General features: G+C 40.3%; 2 protein-coding genes across 2 annotated transcripts; both read left to right on the top strand.

Annotated features, from left to right (window-relative positions):
• Window positions 1–341: 341 nt before the first annotated feature.
• PKNH_0907800 (SICAvar, type II (fragment)) lies at window positions 342–2,090 on the top strand (the record flags this gene model as incomplete). Its single annotated transcript, XM_039114039.1, has 3 exons — window positions 342–1,206; window positions 1,533–1,627; window positions 2,079–2,090. 3 exons carry the CDS (start codon window positions 342–344, stop codon window positions 2,088–2,090), a joined length of 972 nt encoding a protein of 323 aa, XP_038969669.1.
• A 1,725-nt stretch (window positions 2,091–3,815) lies between these two features.
• Window positions 3,816–25,725, top strand: PKNH_0907700 (SICAvar, type I; the record flags this gene model as incomplete). Its single annotated transcript, XM_039114038.1, has 14 exons — window positions 3,816–3,935; window positions 4,091–4,964; window positions 12,282–12,379; window positions 12,498–13,103; window positions 13,310–13,820; window positions 17,953–18,041; window positions 18,212–18,758; window positions 18,978–19,072; window positions 19,283–19,909; window positions 20,118–20,789; window positions 21,444–22,118; window positions 23,411–24,079; window positions 24,350–25,012; window positions 25,312–25,725. 14 exons carry the CDS (start codon window positions 3,816–3,818, stop codon window positions 25,723–25,725), a joined length of 6,660 nt encoding a protein of 2,219 aa, XP_038969668.1.
• Between the last annotated feature and the right edge of the window lie 1,132 nt (window positions 25,726–26,857).

Here is a 26,857-nt window from a genome sequence, read left to right as displayed (position 1 = left end):
TATGACATGGACCGGATAGTGGGAACTGGTTGGCACAAAAATCGGAAACTGTGAACGGGATACTGTACGCTAACCGGATGGCACAGAAACCGGATACAGCACACTAACCTTATGCGAGGGAAATTGTATAGTGGGGGCAACTGGAAACGATGTCCTATGCGATAATGGAAACGGGACAGGGGAAAGGAATTATAAGAAAGGAGGGAAAAAAGAAAAAGAATATAAAGATTGGAGGAACATAGGAGTTGGTCGGATTCAGCTGTTATGAATATATGAATATATATATTTGCTGGAGCAAATGTATATGTAATATATTTTTTTTTTTTTCTGTGTAGGAAGCGATGCGTAAGAATTTGGAGGAAACATGGGAAAAATTAAAGGAGTGGTTAACGAAGCAGGAGGCAAATGAAATAGCGAATTTCTGCAGCAAGGATACCGTGGAATGGCCGGGAGGGCCGAAGTCGCCGTTCTGGCCGCCATATATGGAATTGTTATGTAACGCTGTATTAGAAATAAAATATTTCATGAGTGGAATAGAGACAGCGAGGGTAAAGGTTCACGGCGAAGGAACGTCGGACGATGTGGACCCTGTCTATGAATCTGTTGCGGGCGCTGATGCCTATCGTCGCTGTATTGTTGGCACTGTTGCCTTGTCTACAATTTATGGAGATCATTGTAAACTGACAGAAGTTGTAGAGAAGATTGAAAAGGAAATAATGGTAAAAGTGAGGAAGAAGCATGGGGACCAGAAGGTAAGGTTCAACAACTGCGAAGGAATGGACCTCAATGCTTTACTCCTGGGTAAATCAGTTCTCCATAATACAATCAAGGAGTGGGTTAGTGGAGATAGGGGGAAGGGATGGCAGGGAAAGTGGAGGGTGGGGGGGCAGCTGTGGAGCAGGATGATACAGCGCTGCTATAAGGGAAACCGGGCCGTAGGAAAACCGGATCACGAGGCAACGCGAAAAGAAAATTTACAGAAGAATAAAGACAGTATGGTATTCTTCTCACGAATGAAGGAAAATGACAACACTCAAAATAATATTGGTGGTGCGAACATGGGGGACATTCTAACAGGAGATCAGTTCATTTTGGAGCAGGACAAATTGGACAGCATCTTTTCGAATCTAACACTGGATAAAGATGGTAAAATTGACGTAAGTTCCTTGACGCAGAAGATAAAGGACGCAACTAAAGAAAAACTGAGTAAGTACGGGGGGAGGGGAAGGGAATATTTTGTTTAAAGGAAAGGGAAGGAAATGTTTTGTCTAAGGGAAGGAAGGGAGCTTATGTTTAAAGGAGGGGGATAGGGGAATGGAATATAGGAAGGAGGGAAGGGGAAGGGATTTCCCTTCCCCTTCCCCCCTTCCTCTTTTTTCCATCCTTCTCATTTCTTAGACACCTTCCCTTTCTTACATCATTCCTCATTATTCCTCTTTCTACATTTTCCCATCCTATACCACATCATTCACTAATCCAACATTTTATACCGCGTCATTATCCCATGAACTTCCCCTTTTTTTTTTTTACAGCTCAGGAGTGCATGAAAGACAGCAGCAAGGAATTTTGCGTGCGCTTGGAATGTGCACAACAACATTGGAATTTGACGAAGGAGAAGAGCAACACCGTAAGCGGCGGAAAGACTGTCTATATATACACATATATACATATACATTTGCATATATGTATACGTATATATGTGTATATATATGTATATATGTATATATATATGTATGTATATGTATACCTATGTATATATATGTATATATGTATGTGCATATGCTATATGTATATATGTAGGCATGTAGGAGTATATTTTATATATACCTACATGTATATACGTGTATATGTAACATATATATATGTATATAGATGCATATGTATATACAATATATGTGTAATAATATATCAGTTCATGTATATATATATATATATATATATATATATATATATATATTCTTTTTTATTTCTCTATATATATGAAATGTGGATATAGGGTGCTCTCACATATTCATATGATAAATAAGTAATTATGAAGAATGTTTTTTTTCTTCGAACATAATTGTATAAAATTATAGGAGAATAAATAATGGTTGTATAAGAAGGAAGTTCTCAAAGGAAGGAATGTAAGAAGGTTTAAAGGGACGGAAGGAAGCTTCTGTTCCTTCTTTTTTTAGAACAACAATAACATATGACCTGGTATTTTAGCTTCCTTAGGGGGGGAGAAAAAGAATCTTTTCTTTTTTTTCTATAGGTGTTTTAAAGGAGGAAAGAGAAAGAAGTTTTACAGGGAAGAAAAAGAAGGTTTTCAAAGGAGGGAAAAGAAGAAAGAAGGTTTCTTAAGGGGGAAGAGAAAGAAGGTTTTAAAGGGAGAAGAAGAAAGAAGATTTAAAGGGGAAAAAGAAAAAGAAGATTTAAAGGGGGGGGAAGAAAAAGAAGGTTCTATAAGGGAGAAAAAAAGAAGGAAGGTTTTCAAAGGGGGAAAAGAAGAAAGAAGATTTAAGGAGGGAAAAAGAAAGAAGGTTTAAAAGGAGGAAAGAAGAAAGAAGGTTTCTTGAAGGAGGAAAAGGAAAAGAAGGTTACTGAAGGGAATAGAAGGAAGGTTTTTGAGGGGGAATAAAAAAAAGGTTCCTTAAGGGGGTAAAAGAAAAAGAAGGTTCCAGGAAGGAGTAAGAAGGAGGAAAAAGAAGGAAGGTTTAAGGAAGAAAGAAAAAGGAAGAGTAAGGAAGGTTTAAAGAAGGAAGAGTAAAGAAGGAAGGTTTAAAGAAGGAAGAGTAAAAGAAGGAAGAGTAAGGAAGGAAGAAGTAAGGAAGAAATAGAAGAAAAGAAGGAAGAGTAAAAGAAGGAAGAGAAAAAGAAGGAAGATTTAAGGAAGGAAGAAAAAGAATGGTTTAAGGAAGGAAGAGTAATGAAGGATGATTTAAGGAAGGAAGAAAAAGGGTGGTTTAGAAGAAGAAGAGTAAAGAAGGAAGAGTAATGAAGGAAGAGTAATGAAGGAGGAGTAAAGGAGGAAAGAAAAAAGTGTTCAAAAGAAAGGGAGGAGGAGAAGAAGAAAAGAAAAGAAGAAAAGAAGAAAAGAAGGAAGAAGAGAGGAAGAGAAGAAGAAAAAAAAAGAAGAAAAGAAGGAAGAGAAGAAGTAAAAAAAAGAAGAAATGAAGGAAGAAAAGAAGAAAAAGAGGAAGAAAAGAAGGAAGAAGAGAGAAGAAAAGAAGGAAAAATAAAAGAAAAAAAAAGCCTTTAAGGAAGAAAAGAGAAAGAAAGAAAGAAGAAGAGAGAAGAAAAAAAGGGAAGGAAAGAAAAAAAGAAGGGAGAAAAAGAAGGTTTAAGGAAGAAAAGAAAAAAAAAAGGAAGATTGAATGAAAAGAGAAAGAAGTTTTAAGGGAGAAAAGAAGGAATGTTTTAGGAGGGATAAGGAAGAAGAGAAAGAAGATTGAATGAGAAGAAAAGAAGATTTAAGGAAGGAAAGAAGAAAGGAAAGAAGGAAGAGTAAAGAAGGAAAGTTTAAGGCAATGGAAAAGGAAGAAAGGAAGAAAGAAGGAAAGGAATAAAAGAAGAAAAGAAGGAAGAGAAGGTTTAAAGAAGGAAGAGAAGGTTTAAAGAAGGAAGAGAAGGTTTAAAGAAGGAAGAGTAAAGAAAGAAAAGAAAGGAAGGAATAGAAAAGGAAAGAAAGAAGGAAAAAAAAAGAAGAAAGGGAAAAAAATATTCTTACTTCTTTGTTTTCCTTCTTCTTTTTTTTTCCTTTTTTTTTTTTTCTTCTCCTTCTTTAATTCTATATATAATATACATATACATATATATAAATTGTAGTTTGCAAGATGACAACAGCAAATAGTGGATTGTTGGAAGAATGGCTGAAGAATTTTGCAATAGATGCGGCGCAGACGTCCCAGGCGTCGCAGACTGTGGATGACGCAACCGCAGCCAAGAAAATTACAGTAAGTGAATACATATATACATATACATACAGACCTACGTATGCATATACGTATATGTGTATATATGTACATATAGTTATGTATACACGTATGTACGTATGTATATATGTGTATGTGTATATGTTCCCTTCTCCTCCTTCTTTTTCCTGATGTAGGAAGAAATGAAGAAAGATTTGAATAAAGAATTCGATGAATTGGGCAAGTGGCTGACGAGGCCGGAATCGAATGAAATACATAAATTCTGTCATGATGAAGTCGATTGGGGGGGCGGAGGAAGTCAATATGAAAAAGTATTGTGCGAAGGTTTGGCCGAAATAAAGTACTTCATGAATGGAGTAGAAACAAAGAAGGCGGGGAAGGGTAGGAGTGGCAATGATGAGGAAGCACAAATTACGAAGCTCACCAATGGCAAAGCTTATACACGGTGTATTGTCGGCGCCGTCGCCCTATCTGAGATTTATGGGGATCATTGTAAATTAAAGGAAGTTGTAGAGAGGGTTCAAGAGAAGGTGACGGACGGAGTGGAGGACAAATTGAGGAATCACTTGGAGGATCAGGGGTACGGGAATCAATTGAACACATGCCAAGGAATTACTATGGAACAACTATTCATTGGTAAATCCATTCTAGGCAGTACAATAAAAGAATGGACGAAACAGAAAAGGAGCATGGGGGTGAATGGCGGTTGGAGGGTAGGAAGGCAGTGGACAGAAAGGTGGCCACAGGTCTGTGGGGGAAAGGGAAAACAGATGAATGCGCAGTATTTGCAGGGACTGAGGAAAGAGAGTGCTCAGCATATGACAAAATTTTTAAAAGTGGGCGATGATAACATGAGCAGTAAGACAACTACTGATGGAAAACCGACTTTAGAAGAAATATTAACAGAAGAAGGATACACCATCTCTCAAGACAAATTAACTAAAGTACTCCAGGTATTAGCGGACAATACTGGTAGTGCCGTTACTGTGGACCCCTCAAATCTGACGACACTAATGCAGACCTTAGAGGCGATATCGAAGGAATCTCATGGTAAGTATTACATTCTTATTACATCATTACATCCTTAATGTATTAATGTATGAATATAATACATTATTAATGTAATAGAAGGAAAGGGAAAGACGGAGAAGGGAAGGGGGAAGGAAAGAAGGAAGGAAGAAAAAGGGGAAGGAAGGAAAAGGTTAAGGAAGAGGAGGGAAGGATAAGGGGAAGGAAATGGAATGAGAAGTAAGGGGAAGGAAGGAAGTAAGGGGAAGGAAGGAAGTAAGGGGAAGGAAGGAAGTAAGGGGAAGGAAGGAAGTAAGGGGAAGGAAGGAAGTAAGGGGAAGGAAGGAAGTAAGGGGAAGGAAGGAAGTAAGGGGAAGGAAGGAAGGGGAAGAAAAGAGGAAGGGAAGGAATGAAAGGAGAAGGAATGTGGAGAAGGAATGAAGGAGGTGGAAGGAATGAAGGAAAGAGAAGGAGAAGGAAAGGAAAGGAAAGGAAAGGAAAGGAAAGGAAAGGAAAGGAAAGGAAAGGAAAGGAAAGGAAAGGAAAGGAAAGGGAAAGAATTAAAGGGAAAGGGAAAGGGAAAGAATTAAAGGGAAAGGGAAAGGGAAAGGAAGGAAAAGGAAAGGAAAGGAAAGGAAAGGAAAGGAAAGGAAAGGAAAGGAAAGGAAAGGAAAGGAAAGGAAAGGAAAGGAAAGGGAATGAGAAGGAATGAGGAATAAAGAATGAGCAGGATGGTATGAACCGGATGGTGGGAAACTGGATGGTGGAAACTGGATAGCGGAAACTGGATGGTAGAAACCGAATGGTATGAACCGGATGGTAGTAACCGGATGGTATAAACCGGATGGTATGCACCGGATGGTATGAACCCGACGGTAGTAACCGGATGGTATGCACCGGATGGTATGAACCCGACGGTAGTAACCGGATGGTAGTAACCGGATGGCAGGGACGCATCCCAGCATCCCTCCCGGGAGGGGTAGGTAAAACTCCTCGAACACGAAGACCGGATACTATACACCAACCACATGATGGGAAGTGGATGGTGGGAATTGGATGGTATAAACCGGATGGTATGAACTGGATGATATAAACCGGATGGTAGTACGCGGATGGTGGAAACCGGATGGTAGGAACTGCGTGGTATGAAGCGGATGGTAATGACCGGACAGTAGGGACCGGATGGTAAGGACAGGATGGTATGAACCTGATGGTAGGAATCGGATGGTACGGAAACCGGATGGTAGGAACCGGATGGTAGGAACCGGATGGTAGGAACCGGATGGTAGGAACCGGATGGTAGGAACCGAATGGTATGAATCGGATAGTATGAACCGGATGGTAGGAACAGGATGGTAGGAACCGGATGGTGGGAAGTGGACGGCAGTAACTGGATGGTAAGGAACTGGATGGTAGGAAGCGGATGGTAGTAACAGGATGGTATGAATCCGATGGTATGAACTGGATGGTAGGAAGCGGATGGTAGTAACCGGATGGTATGAATCCGATGGTATGAATCCGATGGTATGAACTGGATGGTAGAAACCGGATGGTATGAACCGGATGGTGCAGAAACCTGATGGTATGAACCGGATGGTAGAAACCGGATAGTATGAACCGGACAGTATGATCCGGATGGTGGAGACTGGATGGTGGAAACTGGATGGTGGGAACTGGATGGTGGAGACTGGATGGTGGGAACTGGATGGTATGAACCGGATGGTATGAACATGATGGTATGAACATGATGGTATGAAGCGGATGGTATGAACCGGATACTACACACTAACCTGATGGTATGAACCGGATGGTAGAAACCGGATGATAGGAGCCGGATGGTATGAACCGGATGGTAATAACCGGATATTGTGAACTGGATGGTATAAACCGGATGGTATGAACCGGATGGTATGAACCGGATGGTATGAACCGGATACTACACACTAACCGGATGGTATAGACCGGATGGTGGGGACTGGATGGTGGGGACTGCATGGTAGGAACCGGATGGAATGAACTGGATGGTATGAAGCGGATGGTAGTAACCGGATGGTGGAGGCTGGATGGTGTGAACCGGATGGTGGGGACTGGATGGTGGGAAGTGGATGGTGGGAAGTGGATGGTGGGAACAGGATGGTAGGAACTGGATGGTATGAACTGGATGGTATGAACCGGATGGTAGAAACCGGATGGCAGGGACGCATCCCAGCATCCCTCCCGGGAGGGTAGTGGAAAAGCTCCTCGAAGACAAAGACCGGATACGACACACTCACCGGATGGTAGAAACTGGATGGTAGTAACCGGATGGTAGACACCGGATGGTACGAACTGGATGGTATGAACTGGATGGTATGAAGCGGATGGTATGAAGCGGATGGTAGGTACCGGATGGTATGGACCGGATGGTATGGACCGGATGGTATGAACTGGATGGTATGAACCGGATGGTATGATCCCGATGGTATGAACCGGATGGTTGAGACTGGATGGTGGAGACTGGATAGTGGAGACTGGATGGTAGGAACCGGATGGTAGGAACCGGATGGTAGTCACCGGATGGTAGGAACTGCATGGTGGGAAGTGGATGGTGGGAAGTGGATGGTGGGAAGTGGATGGTGGGAAGTGGATGGTGGAGACTGGATCGTAGGAACCGGACGGTGGTAACTGGATGGTGGTAACTGGATGGTCGAAACTGGATGGTGGAGACTGGATGGTGGAAACTGGATGGTCGGAAGTGGATGGTATGAACTGGATGGTATGAACCGAATGGTAGGAACCGGATGGTATGAACCGGATGGTATGAGCCGGATGGTATTAGCCCGATGGTGGGAAGTGGATGGTGGGAAGTGGAAGTGGATGGTGGGAAGTGGATGGTGGGAAGTGGAAGTGGATGGTGGGAAGTGGATGGTGGGAAGTGGATGGTAGTAACAGGATGGCAGTGAGCGGACGGTAGTAAGTGGATGGTGGAGACTGTATGGTATGAACTGGATGGTATGAATCGGATTGTATGAACTGGATGGTATGAACCGGATGGTATGAATCGGATTGTATGAACTGGATGGTATGAACTGGATGGTATGAACCGAATGGTATGAACAGGATGGTATGAGCAGGATGGTATGAACCGGATGGTAGGAACCTGATGGTATAGACAGGATGTTATGAACCGGATGGTATGGACCGGATGGTAGGCACCGGCTGGTATGAACCGGATGGTATGAACCGGATGGTATGAACTGGATGGTAGGAACTGGATGGTGGGAACTGGATCGTGGGAACAGGATGGTAGGAAGCGGATGGTGGGGACTGGATGGTGGAGACTGGATGGTAGTAACCCGATGGTAGTAACCCGATGGTATGAACCGGATGGTATGAACCGGATGGTATGAACCGGATCGTAGTAACCGGATGGTAGTAACCGGATGGTATGAACCGGATGGTATGAACCGGATGGTAGAGAAGCATCCCAGCATCCCTCCCGGGAGGGGGGAGAGGAAAGACTCCTCGAAGACAAAGACCGGATGGCAGGGAAAGACAAACTGGATACTACACACACGAACACGAAAGAGGAAAAGAAAAAAAAAGAAAAAAAAAAAAAAAAAATATTCAGATTCCGGTTTTAGGAAGAAGGTTGTAGGGGTATAGGAAGAAGGTTGCAGAGTATAGGAATAAGGTGTCAGGGTGTAAGAACTTAGATTCCGGGTTTAGGAGGAAGGTTGTAGGGGTGTTAGAAGTTAGATTCCGGGTTTAGGGCAAATGTGTTAGGGTGTAAGAACTTAGATTCAGGGGTTAGGAATGAAGGCTTTTGGGGTGTTAGAACTTAGATTCCGGGTTTAGGACAAAGGTGTCAGGGTGTAAGAACTTAGATTCAGGGGTTAGGAATGAAGGCTTTTGGGGTGTTAGAACTTAGATTCCGGGTTTAGGACAAAGGTGTCAGGCTGTTAGGTCTTAGATTCCGGGTTTAGGACAAAGGTGCCAGGGTGTTAGAATTTAGATTCCGGATATAGGAGAAAGGTTGTATGTGTCTTTGAAGTCAGATTCCGGGTTTAGGACAAAGGTGTCAGGGTGTTAGAACTTAGATTCCGGGTTTAGGACAAACGTGTCAGGGTGTAAGAACTCAGATTCCGGGTTTAGGAGTAGGGTTCCGGGTTTAGGAGTAGGGTTCCGGGTTTAGGAGTAGGGTTCCGGGTTTAGGAGTAGGGTTCCGGGTTTAGGAGTAGGGTTCCGGGTTTAGGAGTAGGGTTCCGGGTTTAGGAGTAGGTTTCCAGGTTTAGGAGTAGGGTTCAGGGTATAGGAGTAGGGTTCCGGGTTTAGGAGTAGGGTTCCGGGTTTAGGAGTATGGTTTCAGGGTATAGGAGTATGGTTTCAGGGTATAGGAGTATGGTTTCAGGGTATAGGAGTATGGTTTCAGGGTATAGGAGTAGGGTTCCGGGTTTAGGAGTAGGGTTCCGGGTTTAGGAGTAGGGTTCCGGGTTTAGGAGTAGGGTTCCGGGTTTAGGAGTAGGGTTCCGGGTGTTAGAACTTAGATTCCGGATTTAGGAGGAAGGTTTTAAGGGTTTAGGTATAAGGTTCCGGGTTTAGGACAATGGTGTGAGGGTGTTAGAACTTAGATTCCGGGTTTAGGAGGAAGGTGTCAGGGTGTAAGAACTTAGACTCCGGGTTTAGGAGGAAGGTGTCAGGGTGTAAAAACTTAGATTCCGGGTGTTAGGACAAAGGTGGCAGGGGTGTTAGAACATAGATTCCGGGTTTAGGACAAAGGTGTCAGGGTGTAAGAACTTAGATTCCGGGTTTAGGAGAAAGGTGTCAGGGTGTTAGATGTCAGATTCCGCGTTTAGGAGTACAGGTTTTAGGGGTACTAGAATAAGGTGGTAAGGGTGTTAGAATGAGGTGGTAAGGGTGTTAGAATAAGATGGTAAGGGTGCTAGAATAAGGTTGTAAGGGTGTTAGAATAAGGTTGTAAGGGTGTTAAAATAAGGTGCTGGAGGTGTTGGAATAAGGTGGTAAGCGTATTAGAATAAGGTGGTAATGGTGTTAGAATAAGGTTGTTGTTGGGGTGTTGGAATGATGTTGTTTGGGGTGTTAGAAGAAGGTGGTAAGGGTGTCAGAATAAGGTGGTAAGGTTGTTAGAATGAGGCGGTAAGGTTGTTAGAATAAGGTTTTAGGGGTATTAGAATAAGGTTGTTGAGGTGTCAGAATAGGGTCTTAGGGGTGTCAGAATAGGGTGATAAGGGTGTTAGAATAAGATGATAGGGGTGTCAGAATAAAGGTGGTAGGGGTGTCAGAAGTCAGATTCCGGGTTTAGGAGTAGGGCTCCGGGTTTAGGAGTAGTGTTCCGGGTTTAGGAGTAGGGTTCAGGGTATAGGACTATGGTTTAAGGGTATAGGAGTAAGGTTTCAGGGTTTAGGAGTAGGGTTCCGGGTTTAGGAGTAAGGTTCCGGGGTTAGCTTTACTTGAGTAAGGGGAAGGGAAAGGTAAAACTCCTTGAAGACCGGGATCGGATACTACGTAACAACCGGATGGTAGGTACCGGATGGTATGAACTGGATGGTAGGAGCCGGATGGCAGAGAACAGGATGGTATGAACCGGATGGTAGGTACAGGATGGTAGGAACTGGATGGTGGGAACCGGATGGTATGAACCGGATGGTATGTACCCGATGGCAGGGAAGCATCCCAGCATCCCTCCCGGGAGGGGTGGAAAAACTCCTCGCAGACAACAACTGGATACTATACATCAAGCACATGGTGGGAAGTGGATGGTGGGAAGTGGATGGTGGGAATTGGATGGTGGGAATTGGATGGTGGGAATTGGATGGTGGGAAGTGGATGGTGGGAAGTGGATGGTGGGAAGTGGATGGTGGGAAGTGGATGGTGCGAACTGGATGGTATGAATCGGATGGTATGGACCGGATGGTAGGTACCGGATGGTGGGGACTGGATGGTAGGAACTGGATGGTATGAACTGGATGGTATGAACCGGATGGTAGGAACTGGATGGTATGAACCGGATGGTATGAAGCGGATGGTATGAGCCGGTTGGTAGGAACTGGATGGTTTGAACCGGATAGTAGGAACCGGATGGTATGAACCGGATGGTATGGACCGGATGGTATGAACCGGATACTACACACTAACCTGATGGTATGAACCGGATGGTACGAACCGGATAGTATGAACCGGATGGTACGAACCGGATGGTGGAGACTGGATAGTATGAACCGGATTGTGGAAACTGGATGGTGGGAACTGGATGGCGTAGTAACCGGATGTTGGGAACTGGATGGTGGAGACTGGATGGTGGAGAGGGGATGATAGTAATCGGATGGTATGAACTGGATGGTATGAACCGGATGGTTGGAACCCGATGGTATGAACCGGATGGTATGAACCGGATGGCAGGGACGCATCCCAGCATCCCTCCCGGGAGGGGTAGGTAAAACTCCTCGAAGACAGGAAGGTAAACCGGATGGCAGGAGGGAACCGGACACTGCGCACTAAACGGATGGTAGGAACTGGATGGTATGAACAGGATGGTATGAACTGGATGGTGAGAAACTGGATGGTGGGAAGTGGATGGTGGGAATTGGATGGTGGGAACCAGATGGTGGGGACTGGATGGTAGGTATCGGATGGTAGGTACCGGATGGTAGGTACCGGATGGTATGAACCGCATGGTGGGAACTGGATGGTCGGAACAGGATGGTGGAGACTGGATGGTAGGAACAGGATGGTATGAAGTGGATGTTGGGAACGGGATGGTATGTACCGGATGGTAGGAACTGGATGGTGGGAACTGGATGGTAGGTACTGGATGGTGGGAACTGGATGGTAGGAGCTGGATGGTAGGAAACCGGATGGTGGGAAGTGGATGGTGGAAACTGTATACTACACCAACCGGATGGCATATAAACCAGATATTTAGAACAAACTGGACGGAAAAAAAGGGAAAAAATTTTTCATCGATTGTGAATGACATACATTTACTCAATCTACATAAATACATACAACGTATATACGCACAACATACAACATACATACATACATATACACAACATACAACATACATATACACAACATACAACATACATATACACAACATACAACATACATATACACAACATACAACATACAACATACAACATACAACATACAACATACAACATACAACATACAACATACAACATACAACATACAACATACAACATACAACATACAACATACAACATACAACATACATATACACAACATACATATACACAACATACAACATACAACATACAACATACATATGCACACAACGTACGTATACACATGTCATTTCACATGTCCTACTAACCTTCCTTCTTCTTCTTTTCGCAGCTGATGTATGCATGAAGCAAGAAGGCAAGACATTTTGTGAGCGCTTGCAATGTGCAGAACAATATTGGAAATTGAATAACAACGGGCAGAACACTCAGGTAGGTGGCAACACGGTAAGGGGGGCAAAAAGGGTGTACACATATATACATGAGCACATATATAGATATACATATATATATATATATATGTATATATATGCCTTCCCTTTCTATATAGAAGGACTTCTGGGAAGAACAAGTCAAGGTGAAGCTGAGCAGTCTCATCACTAAGGCGGTAGACAATGGTGACACCGGAGGTGCCAATTGCAACGACCCTTCTATGAATAGTGCAAACAAAGCAGCATGTGAACACATGGCAAAATTGTTGAATCACATGTACCAAAATGCAAATAGTGGTACTAACAAATATTCTGATCAAATTATAAAATGTGCTCTGTTAAAGGAATATGCTAAAAAATTAAAGGACGAAGCACAGAAAAAAGGGCTTTGTGACATAGGAAGTGGTTTGGAGAAAGCTTTCAATGAAAGTAAAACCATTATGATGAGTGCGTCAGGTCAATGCACAGCTGGTACTAATGGTTCTAATTCTTGTTTTGAATGTAGCTGGGACGATAACGACGAGCTTAAAAGTTGCACCGTTGGATCTGACGATGTAAAGGAAAAAGTGGGACCAATGCTCAACAGCAGCGAAAAGACGAACCAAGCCGGATTACAACAAACCTTGATTGCCTTCAATACGAACAATACCTTATGTGAACGAGTAAAATGTGCCATGAATTGGTATAAGACCAACAGGGCGAATGGGGCGACGAGCAGTGACTGGGTAAGGAAATAACCATTACACATATACATATATATGTATATGTATATATATGTATACATATATATATACCAATGTATATGTGAACGTATATGCATATACATGTATGTATACGTATGTATACATATGTATATGTATATATGCATATGCATTTATGCATATGCATATATATATATATATATATATATATATATATATATTACTTGTAGGAGGAAGTATGGAATAAAGTCAAAGAGGATGTCACCTCACTTGGCACCGCCATGTCTAACGATGCAGACAACAGTGCAGACACCCATTGCAGTACCTTAAGCGGGAAGAACAAAGAAATATGTCTGCTCTTCTCGGGAGGATTGAAGAAGTTGTATAGTATTAATGACGGCGACGCTGCAACCCAATCATTTAAACGAACCATGATGTGCGCAGCATTAAATGCTTACGCAAATAAAATAAAGAAAGAAGCAGCGGAGAAAAAGAATTGTAGCATAGAGAATGGTATAAATGGGGCCTTTAGTAAAATTGATGATATTATGAAGGAAGCAACACCTCCATGTAACGATGCTAACAGTCTTGGTTGTTTTAAGTGCACATGGGAAAAGGACAACTTTAATAGTTGCCAAATTACCACAACTGGCAACCCTGAAAATGTAAATGACAAATTGAAGAAAATGTTTGAGGACGAAGAAGATAACACTGGACTGAAGGAATCTTTGGACAAAATATGTAAGTAGACACCCCAATCACAATAACCAACCAACCCCCCCCAATTAAAAAAAAAAAAAAAAAAAAAAAAAAAAAATATAAGGTGGGGGGGGGCAGATTATGATGAGGAGGATGGAGGTGATGAAAAGATTTTGGGGGTGTTAGAATTTAGATTCCGGGTATAGGAATAAGGTTCCAGGGTATAGGAATAATGTTGTAGGGGTGTCAGAATAGGGTCTTAGGGGTGTCAGAATAGGGTCTTAGGGGTGTCAGAATAGGGTCTTAGGGGTGCCACAATAGGGTCTTAGGGGTGTCAGAATAGGGTCTCAGGGGTGTCAGAATAAGGTGGTAAGGGTGTTAGAATAATGTTGTATGGGTGTTAGAATAATGTTGTATGGGTTTTAGAATAATGTTGTGTGGGTGTTAGAATAATGTTGTATGGGTGTTAGAATGGGGTGTCCGGGTATAGGAGTAATACTGTATGGGTGTTAGAAGTGAGATTCCGGGTTTAGGGTGGTGACTGTTTTGAGTGTACACAGGACCAAAGTTTTGATAATTGCGAAATTAACACAAATGGCCAGGGCACCACAGGTGAAAATGTAAATAGCAAATTGCAGACAATGTTTGAGGACGGACAGGATAAGACAGGACTGAAGGAATCTTTGGACAAAATATGTAAGTAGACACCCCAATCACAATAACCAACCAACCCCGCGAACCAAAAAAAAACAAAAAAAAAATAAAAAAAAAAAAAAAAAAAAAAAAAAAAAAAAAAAAAAAAAAAAAAAAAAAAAAAAAAAAAAAAAAAAAATAATATAAGGTGGGGGGGCCAGATTATGATGAGGAGGATGAAGGTGATGAAGAGGATGAAGGTGATGAGGAGGATGAAGGTGATGAGGAGGATGAAGGTGATGAGGAGGATGAAGGTGATGAGGAGGATGAAGGTGATGAGGAGGATGAAGGTGATGAGGAGGATGAAGGTGATGAGGAGGATGAAGGTGATGAGGAGGATGAAGGTGATGAGGAGGATGAAGGTGATGAGGAGGATGAAGATGATGAGGAGGATGAAGGTGATGAGGAGGATGAAGGTGATGAGGAGGATGAAGGTGATGAGGAGGATGAAGGTGATGAGGAGGATGAAGGTGATGAGGAGGATGAAGGTGATGAGGAGGATGAAGGTGATGAGGAGGATGAAGGTGATGAGGAGGATGAAGGTGATGAGGAGGATGAAGGTGATGAGAAGGTTGTAGGGGTGTCAGAAATCAGATTTCGGGTTCAGGAGGGAGGTGTCATGGGTGTAAGAACTTAGATTCCGGGTTTTGGACAAAGGTGTCAGGGTGTTAGATCTTAGATTCCGGGTTTAGGAGGAAGGTTGTAGGAGTGTCAGAATTCAGATTCCGGATTTAGGAATAAAGGTTTCGGGGTGTTGGAAGAAGGTTTTAGGGGTGCAAGAATTCGGATTCCTGGTTTAGGAAGAAGGTGTCCGGGTGTTAGAATAAGGTTTTAGGGGTGCAAGAATTCGGATTCCTGGTTTAGGAAGAAGGTGTCAGGGTGTTAGAAGTTAGATTCCGGGTTTAGGATGAAGGCTGTAGGGGTGTAAGAACATAGATTCCGGGTATAGGAGTAATACTGTATGGGTGTTAGAAGTGAGATTCCGGGTTTAGGGTGGTGACTGTTTTGAGTGTACACAGGACCAAAGTTTTGATAATTGCGAAATTAACACAAATGGCCAGGGCAACACTCAAAATGTAAATAGCAAATTGCGGACAATGTTTGAGGACGAACAGGATAAGACAGGACTGAAGGAATCTTTGGACAAAATATGTAAGTAGACATTCCAATCTCAATAACCCCCCCCCCCCCCCCAACCAAAGAAGAAAAAAAGAAAAAAAAACAAAGAAAAAAAAAAAAAAAGTAAAAAAAAAGAAAAGTAAAGAAAAAGAAAGGAAAAGGAAAAAATTAATTATAAGGTGTGTGGGGGGGAGAGTACGATGAGGAGGATGAAGGTGATGAGAAGGTTTTCAGGGTATTAGAAGTCAGATTCCGCATTTAGGAATAGAGGTTCCAGGGTATAGGAATAATGTTCTATGGGTGTTAGAATGAGGTTTCAGGGTATAGGAATAATACTGTATGGGTGTTAGAAGTCAGATTCCGGGTTTAGGAATAAGGTTTTAGGGGTGTTAGAAGTCAGATTCCGGGCTTAGGAATAAAGGTGGTAAGGGTATTAGAATAAGGTTGTAGTGTTGTTAGAATAACGTTTTGGGGGGTATTGGAATGATGTTTTGGGGGTATTAGAATGAAGGTTGCGGGGGTGTCAGAATAACGTTGTAGGGGTATTGGAATAAGATTGTAAAGGTGTTAGAATAAGGTTTGAGGGTATATGAGTAAGGTCGCAGGGTATAGGAGGAGAGTTTCAGTGTTTAGGAGGAAGGTTGTACGGGTATAAGATGAAGGTTGTACGGGTGTTAGAATGAAGTGGTAAGGGTATTAGAATAAGGTTCCGGGTTTAGGATGAAGATTGTAGGGGTGTCAGAATGAACGTTTAGGGGGTATTAGAGTAAGGTTGTTGGAGTGTTAGAATAAGGTTGTTGGAGTGTTAGAATAAGGTTTTAGGGTTGTAAGAACTTAGATTCCGGGTTTAGGAGTAGGGTTCCGGGTTTCGGAGTAGGGTTCCGGGTTTAGGAGTAGGGTTCCGGGTTTAGGAGTAGGGTTCCGGGTTTAGGAGTAGGGTTCCGGGTTTCGGAGTAGGGTTCCGGGTTTAGGAGTAGGGTTCCGGGTTTAGGAGTAGGGTTCCGGGTTTCGGAGTAGGGTTCCGGGTTTAGGAGTAGGGTTCCGGGTTTAGGAGTAGGGTTCCGGGTTTAGGAGTAGGGTTCCGGGTTTAGGACAAAGGTGTCAGGGTGTTAGAAGTCAGATTCCGGGTTCAGGAGGAAGTTGTCAGGGTGTATGAACTTAGATTCCGGGTTTAGGACAAAGGTGTCAGGGTGTTGGAAGTCAGATTCCGGGTTTAGGACAAACGTGTCAAGGTGTTAGAATTTTGGATTCCGGGTTTAGGACAAACGTGTCAAGGTGTTAGAATTTTGGATTCCGGGTTTAAGAGGGAGGTGTCAAGGTGTTAGAATAAGGTTGTAGGGGTATAGGAGTCAGATTCCGGGTTCAGGGGTAATGTTCTAGGGGTACAGGAGTAAGGTTGTAGGGGTGTTAGAACATAGATTCCGGGTTTAGGAGGAAGTTGTGAGGGTGTCCGAAGTCAGATTCCTGGTTCAAGAGGAAGTTGTCAGGGTGTTAGAACTTACATTCCCGGTTTAGGAAGAAGGTGTCAGGGTGTAAGAAATTAGATTCCGAGTTTAGGAAGAAGGTGTCAGGGTGTTAGGACTTAGATTCCCGGTTTAGGACAAAGGTTGTAGGGGTGTCAGAATAAAGTTGTAGGGGTGTCAGAATTCAGATTCCGGGTTTAGTATGAAGATTGTATGGGTGTTAGAATGAGGTTTCAGGGGTGTTGGAATAAGGTTTCAGGGGTCATCTTTAGTTACTTTAGGGGGAAGGGAAAAATTCTTCGCAGACAGGGACTATGTACAACAGCGGCCGGATGGTATGAACCGGATGGTGGGATCTGGATTGTGGAGACTGGATGATGGGAGCTGGATGGTGGGAACTGGATGGTATGAACCAGATGGTATGAACCGGATAGTATGAACCGGATGGTATGAACCAGATGGTATAGACCGGATGGTATGAACCTGATGGCAGGGACGCATCCCAGCATCCCTCCCGGGAGGGGGGGATAGGAAAAACTCCTCGAAGACAAAGACCGGATACGACACAACAACCGCATGGTAGTGACCGGATGGTAGTGACCGCATGGTAGTAACCGGATGGTAGTGACCGGATGGTAGTGATCGGATGGTAGTGACCGGATGGTAGTAATCGGATGTTAGTAACCGGATGGTGCGAACCGGATGGTAGAAGCCGAATGGTAGTAACCGGATGGCAAGGAAACCGGATACTACAGAACTAATCTACCAACATTTACTATAGGACTCTGTGTTCATGGGGGGAAAAAAGACAACATCACATCGGACGACATCACCAACTGCATAGACAACCATCATCATCATATTACTCATCCTTTGTATATTGTTCTTTATTCTTATAGGTTTACCATGTCTAGAGGAGAAGGAATTATGTAATCGTGCAGAATGTGTTATGGGGAGATGGAAGGCTAATCGGAACGGTCCATCTGGAGTAAGGGAGAAAATATATTACTTATGATAGTCCAGCAGCATGGAATGTGTCTAATATAATATATATGTGTTGAGGAGGAAAAAGGACGTATAAAAATTTTTGGCTTAGGTAAGTATGGGTTCCATACATTTTTCTGCCTTCTTTTTTTTTTTTTTTCCTTTTTTGTATAGAGTGACCCTTGGGAAGAAGTTAAAACTCAACTGCAGGACCTCTCTAGGGAGATAGAAAAGAACAAGAGCAGTGTAGGCAGCCACTGTGTGGACTTCAAGGAAGAAGAACAGAAGGCAGTATGCGAGCTCATTGCTGCAGGTTTAAAGAGTATTTATGAAATTAAGGCAGGTCAGGATACGGGAAAGACCACAAAGAAGGATTTAGAGGACCAATTATTTAAACGTACCATGCGTTGTGTTTTATTAAATGCTTTTGCTGATAAATTAGAATCACTTCCATGTAGTCAAGAGAAAAAAGTAAAGGACGCTATAAGTAAAGCATTTAAGGTGAAAAATGATGCTATTAAGAGTGAAAGTGATGGTTGCAAGAATGATGGTGATAAATGTTTTACGTGTACTAGAGTTACGAATCTCTCAAGTTGCACAATTAAAGAAAATGGTAACCCCTCAGCAGCAGAAACGAAGTTACAGACCAAAATTGACCCCATGTTCAAAGAGGACAGTTTAGGAATGAAGAAAATTGAGGACGAAGCTCTGAAGAAAATATGTAAGTAGACACCACCATAAAATTGTGGTACCACCACAATAACTAATTCATCCACCTTTCATCCAACTTCCCTCCATCTGTCACCTTTCCACAACGGATAAAACAAACAAGAACAAAAATACAAAACAAAAACAAAAACAGAAACAATTTGTTCTACATATGTATATACGTATGTATGTATATGTATGTATGTGTCTATTTCTGTCCATATGTATGTAGGTAAACCATGTACAGAAGGCAGCAATGGTGACAAATGCACTTATGTAGAGTGCATAGCGAATAAGTGGAAGACGAACAGGAAATCATCGAACTACGTAAGGGACAGAACATTTATATCATAACTGCACTGTGTGCAAAGAATTATGTGTAACGTACATATACGTATGTATATGTATGTATATCTGTATATATGTCTGTATGTATGTGTATGTATATATGTATATATGTATATATGTACACATATACATATATATATATATATATATATATTCTTGTCTTCCTTCCTTCTTTTGTTCTATGTTTAGGATGAAATGAAGACTGAAATGGGCAAGGTTCTGAATGAACTGCTTAACCACATGAAAAACACTGCGAATTGGAATGGTCTTACGAAATATTGCAAAGACAAAACATGGAAAGATGGCGACGCCCATGGCTTCGCTAATGAAACTGCTTGCAAACTTGTTGCAGCAGGGCTGGAACATATATCTAAAATTCAGCATGAATATAGTGAGATGACGACGACCACTAAGGGCCAAGATCTGAACCCCTATGATAACCAAGAGTTTAAACAATTCATTTCTTGCTTAGCGTTAAAAGCTATTGTGAAAGAAATGAAAGAAAAAAGTATAATTTGTGACATAGACAAAGGTATTGAGACCGCTTTTGGAAAGGCAAACGAAATTAAGGGAGAACATTGCAAAAATAAGAAACCTTGCATTGAATGTAAATGGACCGACGACTATGATGAGTGCTCCTTTGATCAAAACCAAAGTGACAAAGTAAAGGACAAATTGGATTCATTACTCAAGACGCAAGAAAGCGACGTCAATAACATCCTCTTCACAATAACTAAAACAGGCGGAAACAACAGTTCTTCTTTATGTAGACGTTTACAATGTTTAACATCTCGAGTAAACTCATCTACTAGTAAGGTACGCAAGGAAGGACAAACATGCATATATGTATGTATGTATGTATATATATGTATGTATATACGTATATATGTATATATATGTATATATATGTATGTATGTATGTACATATGTCTATATATATGTATATGTATATGTATGTATATATATATGTATGTATATATATGTATATATATATGTATATATATATACTCACCACCCTATACAGGACGACTTCTGGAATAAGGACACTGGCGAAGTCGCCAACTTATGGCAAGAATTGTCACAAGCAATGACCACAAGTGGCACAACTGAGCATGCGGAATGTAGTACAGTGGATGATAAAGGCACCACTGGCTCCGGCAGAACTCCCACTGACCCTGAAAGGAAGGCATGCAATTATTTGCATGCGGGTTTTGAAAAACTGCAGCAACTTTCAAAGCCCCCAACATCTACAGTCCCTGTCGCCAAAATCTTGGATAAGCACCCATCGTTGAAACAAACAGTGGGTTGTTTCTTACTTCACGCTTATGCAAAACAAATGAAAAAAGAAGCTAAATGTTTAGTGGAATCAGGAATAAGAAAAGCTTTCGACACTGCTGTTAAAAATCTTATTGGTAGTTGCAAAGGCACGGAACCTTGTGTCCCTTGCCTTTGGAATGAAGACAAATATGGCAGCTGTCAAATTACCACAACTGACACATCTGCCACCACCACCACAGAGCCTGCAGATAAGAAATTAGAAAATGTAAAACCCAACATTAACAACACCGCAACTACCACTCTAACGGAAATAAACAAAACAGAGTCTTTATGTGACTATATTAAATGCGCCGGACCCAAATGGTTCAAAAACAACCAAGAGAAAAATGGTGGTGGTACCCCTACTAACAAGACTTGGGTAAGTACTACCACAACCAATACAACCACCACAACACTGATGGGGTAGAGAAAAAAAAAAAGAAATTCACATTCCGCGTGTTGGAATGAGGTTGTAGGGGTGTTATAATATGGTCGTTGGGGTGTTAGAACAAGGTTCTCGGGGTATAGGAATAAGGTTTTAAGGTATAGGAGTAAGGATTCAGGGTATAGGAGTATGGTTGCAGGGTGTTAGAACAAGGTTCTCGGGGTATAGGAATAAGGTTTTAAGGTATAGGAGTAAGGTTCCAGGGTTTAGGAGTATGGTTGCAGGGTGTTAGAATAAGGTGGTAGGGGTGTTAGAATGAGGTTGTAGGGGTGTCAGAATGAACTTTCAGGGATTTAGGAGGAAGGTTTTAAGGGTATAGGAATAAGGTTCCGGGGTTAGCTTTAGCTACTTTAGGGGGGGAGAGGAAAAACTCCTCGTAGACAGTGACCAGATACTACATCAACCGCATACTACACCAACCGGATGGCACAACGACCGGATACTACACCTACCGGATACTACAGCAACTGGATACTACAGCAACTGGATACTACAGCAACTGGATACTACAGCAACTGGATACTACAGCAACCGGATACTACACAACCAATTACATATATATATATAACCTTTTCTTTTTTTTTACAGTGTCAATTTTGGGAGGAAGGCGTCAAAAATCCCCTGGAAGATTTGTTCAAAAACATCGAATCCAATGGAAAGACCAACAATAATGGTGTATGTGAACAATTTGGTGATGAAAATCCACATAGTGTCGAAAGAAAAGCTTGTAATCATATCACAGCTGGTTTAGAACACATTAACACACTCAGTGATAGTGGTAATACCAGCCGATTGCTCGATAGAGCAGTTGGTTGTATTGCTCTTAACATGTATGTTGATGAAATAATTAAATTGACGGGGAATAGTTGTCCCATTCATGAGGATAGAGTAACACAAATGTTCACTGAATGGAATAATAATAATACATGTTATCGTAGTGGTGCTAATAAAAATGTTTGTTTTAAATGTGATAGGGTACCAACCTCCGACTTTAAGGATTGCAAACTAAGTGTTTCCGAAACTTTGGTTGATACAACAACAGCACAAGGTGGAACTTGCAAAACTGACGCAACTGAAGTGAAGACTAAAATGGAAGGTCTCCTCTTCAAGGACAACCCATCCAAATCCATCTCCAAAGTGAAGTCTACCTTATCCACTATCACTGACACGAAATCCTCTTTCTGTACTCAACTCCAATGTGCAGCAAAACAATACTACGCAAAAGTCAAAAGCCCTGGTGCAAATAGCAGCAAAGTGTCTTGGGTAAGTCCGAACCAACATCCATAACATCAATAACATCAATAACATTAACAACAACCAATATACACATATATAGTCCTATATATGTATATGTATATATATGTATATATATAAATGTACACATACATAGTCGTATATATGCATATATGTCCATATGCAAATGTATATGTATATATATATATATATATGTATATATATGTATATATGTATGTATATATGTATAATGAAAATTTGATGAAAAGGAAGAAAGTGAAATAAAAAAGAAAAATAGAGAAAGGAAATTCAGATTCCTGATTTAGAAATGACGGTTGTTGGGGTGTTGGAATGATGTTGTTGTGGTGTTGGAATGAAGGTTGTTGGGGTGTTGGAATGATGTTGTTTGGGGTGTTGGAATGATGTTGTTTGGGGTGTTGGAATGACGTTGTTTGGGGTGTTGGAATGATGTTGTTTGGGGTGTTGGAATGATGTTGTTTGGGGTGTTGGAATGATGTTGTTTGGGGTGTTGGAATGATGTTGTTTGGGGTGTTGGAATGATGTTGTTTGGGGTGTTGGAATGATGTTGTTTGGGGTGTTGGAATGATGTTGTTTGGGGTGTTGGAATGATGTTGTTTGGGGTGTTGGAATGATGTTGTTTGGGGTGTTGGAATGATGTTGTGGGGGTATTGTAATGATGTTGTTGGGGTATAGACATAAGATATTATTGGTGTTAGAATAAGGTTATGGGGGTATTAAAATAAGGTTGTGGGGGTGTTGGAATAAAAGTTTTAGGGGTGTTAGAATAAAGTTTGAGGGTACAAGAGTGAGGTTTTAAGGGTATGGGAATAAGGTTCTAGGGTTCAGGAGTAAGGTTCCGGGGTTAGCTTTAGCTACTTTAGGGGGGGGGGTAGAGGAAGAACTCCTCGCAGACAGGGACCGGATACGACGCTAACCGGATACTACATAACCTACTATGAACCAACATACTAACATAACCAACATACTGACATAACCAACATACTAACACAACACAACCACAACACAACCAACATACTAACACAAACAACATACTAACATAACCAACATACTAACACAACCAACATACTGACACAACACAACATACTAACATAACGAACATACTTCACAAAGGGGAAAAAAAAAAAAGAAAGGACATATATATATGTATGTGTATGTGTATATGTATGTATATATGTATATGTATATATATGTATATATGTATATGTATATGTATACACATATGTGTATACATATACATATATTTTTTTTTTAATTCCTTTCTTTTTTTATTTTATGTTTAGGCTGAAATAAACAATGTTGTTGAGAGCGAATTAAAGACACTTCTAGAATATATTACGAATGATGGGAATTGGGAATCCGCTTCCGGACACTGCAATGACATCGGTTTGTCGCCGAATGGCGACACACCAGGAGAAATAACTGCAAAGCAAAAAGCTTGTAAGCTTTTTGCTTTAGGTTTAAAACACATTTCTGATATTAAAAACAAGAACAACAACAAAAGTGATGAGATACCACTTAAACAAACTATGATGTGCGCAGCACTCAATCTTTATGCTGATCAATTAATAAAAAAATCAACAAATCAATGTCCCTTAGATAATGAAAAATTGAATGACGCAATAAAACACGCTTTCCAACAAAGTAAAGACATTATGGGGAAGGGAGCAACTCAATGCGGACCTAGTAATAATGGTGTCAGTTCTTGTTTTGTTTGCAACAGAGAAGAAAACACTTTTAACACTTGCAAAATTGGCAATGACAAAATAAAGGACAATATGACCAAACTCCTGGACAAGGAAGACGAAACCAACCCTGACAACAACAAGGAAAAAACACTAGAAAAAATAAATAAAATAGAAACTTTTTGTACTCAAGTCCAATGTGCTATCAAACAACACTACCGAGCCCAAAATGGACAAACACTTCCAAATGGGAAAACACCATATTGGGTAGGGGGATGTGGACAACTACATATATACATATATATACGTCCATATATACATATATATATGTATATATGTATATGTATATATGTATATATGTATGTACATATATATATATATATATATATATCTATGTATATATATGTATATGTATATATATATGCATGTATATATGCACCTATATGTATATGTATATGTATATATATGTATGTGTATATGTATATACATATATATTTTTTTTTTTCATACTTTCTTTTTCTTTTGTTTCATGTTTAGGATACCTTGAGCGATGAGATCGGAAAGGAATTAACGGAACTTCTAGAAGATATGAACGACTCTGAAAAGCAGTCGGCTGCTGAACGATACTGCAATGACAACAATCCCCCATGGTATAAACTTGGCCATAAAGAAAAACGAACAAATAAAGCAGCTTGTTTGCATTTTGTTGCAGGATTGCAGCACATTTATAACCAAAAGAAGGTCTCTGTTAAGGGCCAGTTTAAGGGCCCATCGTTTGAACAAACGATGGGTTGTTTATTTCTTAAAGAGTATGCAAAACAATTAAAAGATTTGGCAAATGAGAAGAAAAAGGGAAATAGTTGGGTACATCCCCATTGCAGCATAGAGGATGGTATAAATCACGCTTTTGAAAAAAGTAATGAAATTATGCAAGCAACACCTCCATGCAAAGATACTAAAGTTCCTAATTCTTGTTTTGTGTGCATACAAAACGAAAAATATGATGATTGCCTCATTGGCAAGGACAAAGTACAGGACAAAGTGGAATCAATCTTCCAAGACGAACCGAACAAAAACCATATGCAACAAACATTAGAGAATACAGTCTGTCCCATCCTTCTTACGGATCTCCTTACCCCTTTTCTTCCTTTGGCTCCTGTCTCTATTGGCCTTTCTGCTATGGCTTATTACCTTTGGAAGGTAAAAGAATTAAAAAGGAAAAAATAAAAGAAAAAAAAAAAAAATTTTATTGGTTAATAGGAAAAAAAAATTTTTTAATGGTTAAAAAAAAAAAATTTTTTTTTAATGGTTAAAAGGAAAAAAAAAAATTTTTAATGGTTAAAAGGAAAAAAAATTTTTTTTAATGGTTAAAAGGAAAAAAAAATTTTTTAATGGTTAAAAGGAAAAAAAAAAAGAATAAAAAATAAATGTGTAAAAAAAAATTTTCATAATCTTCAGCAAAAATATCCTCTCTTTTTTTTTTTTTTTTTTTTTTGTAGTATTTTGGTCCTCTTGGTAAAGGAGGAACACGTTTTAGAAGATCTCCTGCTGATATTCCTGGTCCATTAGTACAAGAACAAGTCCTCGATCATGTGCAGCAAGATAGTTCACATGAATATCAATTGGTGAAGGAACGAAAACCTCGTTCTGCTCCAACGAGAACGAAACGTTCTGGTCCCGTGAATCGTCGCACGATTATTGAAATTCATTTTGAAGTGTTGGACGAATGTCAAAAAGGGGACACACAATTGGCTCAGAAGGATTTTCTGGAACTTTTGGTTCAAGAGTTCATGGGATCCGAATTAATGGAAGAAGAACAGGTTCCTAAGGAAGGGGTTTCTATGGAAAGTGTTCCAATGGAACTTGTTCCTATTGAAGAGGTTCCAAGTTTAGGTTCCGTGTTTATGGTTTAGGTTTAGGGGTTTAGTGTTCACGGTTAAAGGTTTATGGTCTCAGGTTCACGGTTCAGGGTTTAGGTTTTAGGGCTGACGGTTTAGTTTTTATGGTTTTAGCGTTCAGGTTCAGGGTTTAGGGTTGACGGTTTAGGGTTTATTGTTTAAGGTTAAAGATATAAATTAAAAGTTTCACTCTGTGAGAATGAAGACATTTTTTTGAGGAGTGTGAAATGGATGAAAGCCTTCATTGATAATGTGTTATATTTATATCATTTTATTAAAAAGAACAGACACACACACACATATATATATTTGACATATAGTGTCCTGATAAGGGAAAAAATATATATGTTTGGAGTGTAAAATGTTTTGGAAAAAAGAAATGTTATAGTTTCATACCCCTTTTTGTCCTTTTTTAATTATGTGATAAACAGATATAAGGAGTTTGAATATTCATGTTATTTCTTAATTTTTTTGAACTTCTTTTAATTTTTTTTTTTGTTGTCCTTTTTTTTTTTTTTTTTCTTTTGTTTTTCTTCTGTATTGTTTGAATGTGCTCATATGTTCAATGTATAATGAATATGAGATCATAAAGAGGAAAAAAAAAAAAGAAAATGCTTTCTTCCAAATTTTATTCTCATTTTGTTTGCAAAAATTTTTTTCTTTTTTTTTTTTGGTGAAAGGACACCTTTTTGTTTATTGGAAAAGAAAAAAAAAAAAAAACATTCTTCTTTTTTTTTTAAGAACATTATTATTATTTTTTTGAAGAACACATTTTTTTTTTTTTTTTTTTTTTTTTTTTTAATTTGTTTTTCTTTATTTATTCTTTTTTTCCTTAAATTCTGTTTCCACTCTTGTGTAAAGTTGCCCCCAATAGGTGTTATATGTTGTTCTCGTAAAAAAAATGTATGGGACATCCGCGCACGAGCGCCCGCGCCCCCAGCGCGGACACTATATTACGATTTCCGCGAAAAAAAAGTGTGTAAGAACGCTAAAATATTCATATAATTAGAACTTTATAAAAAAAAAAAAAAAAAGTAAAATAAAATAAAATAAAAAAATAAAAATAAAAAATCAAATAATGAGAAAAAAAAAAAAAAAATGTACATTGTGTTCATAATATTTTTCGTGTAAAAAAAAAAAATATAAT

This window comes from Plasmodium knowlesi (genome assembly GCF_000006355.2).
Source record: "Plasmodium knowlesi strain H genome assembly, chromosome: 9".
In the NCBI taxonomy this organism is placed as follows: Eukaryota; Apicomplexa; class Aconoidasida; order Haemosporida; family Plasmodiidae; genus Plasmodium; species Plasmodium knowlesi.
Note: the sequence above shows the minus strand (reverse complement) of the source record. Positions and strands in the feature narration are given on the sequence as shown.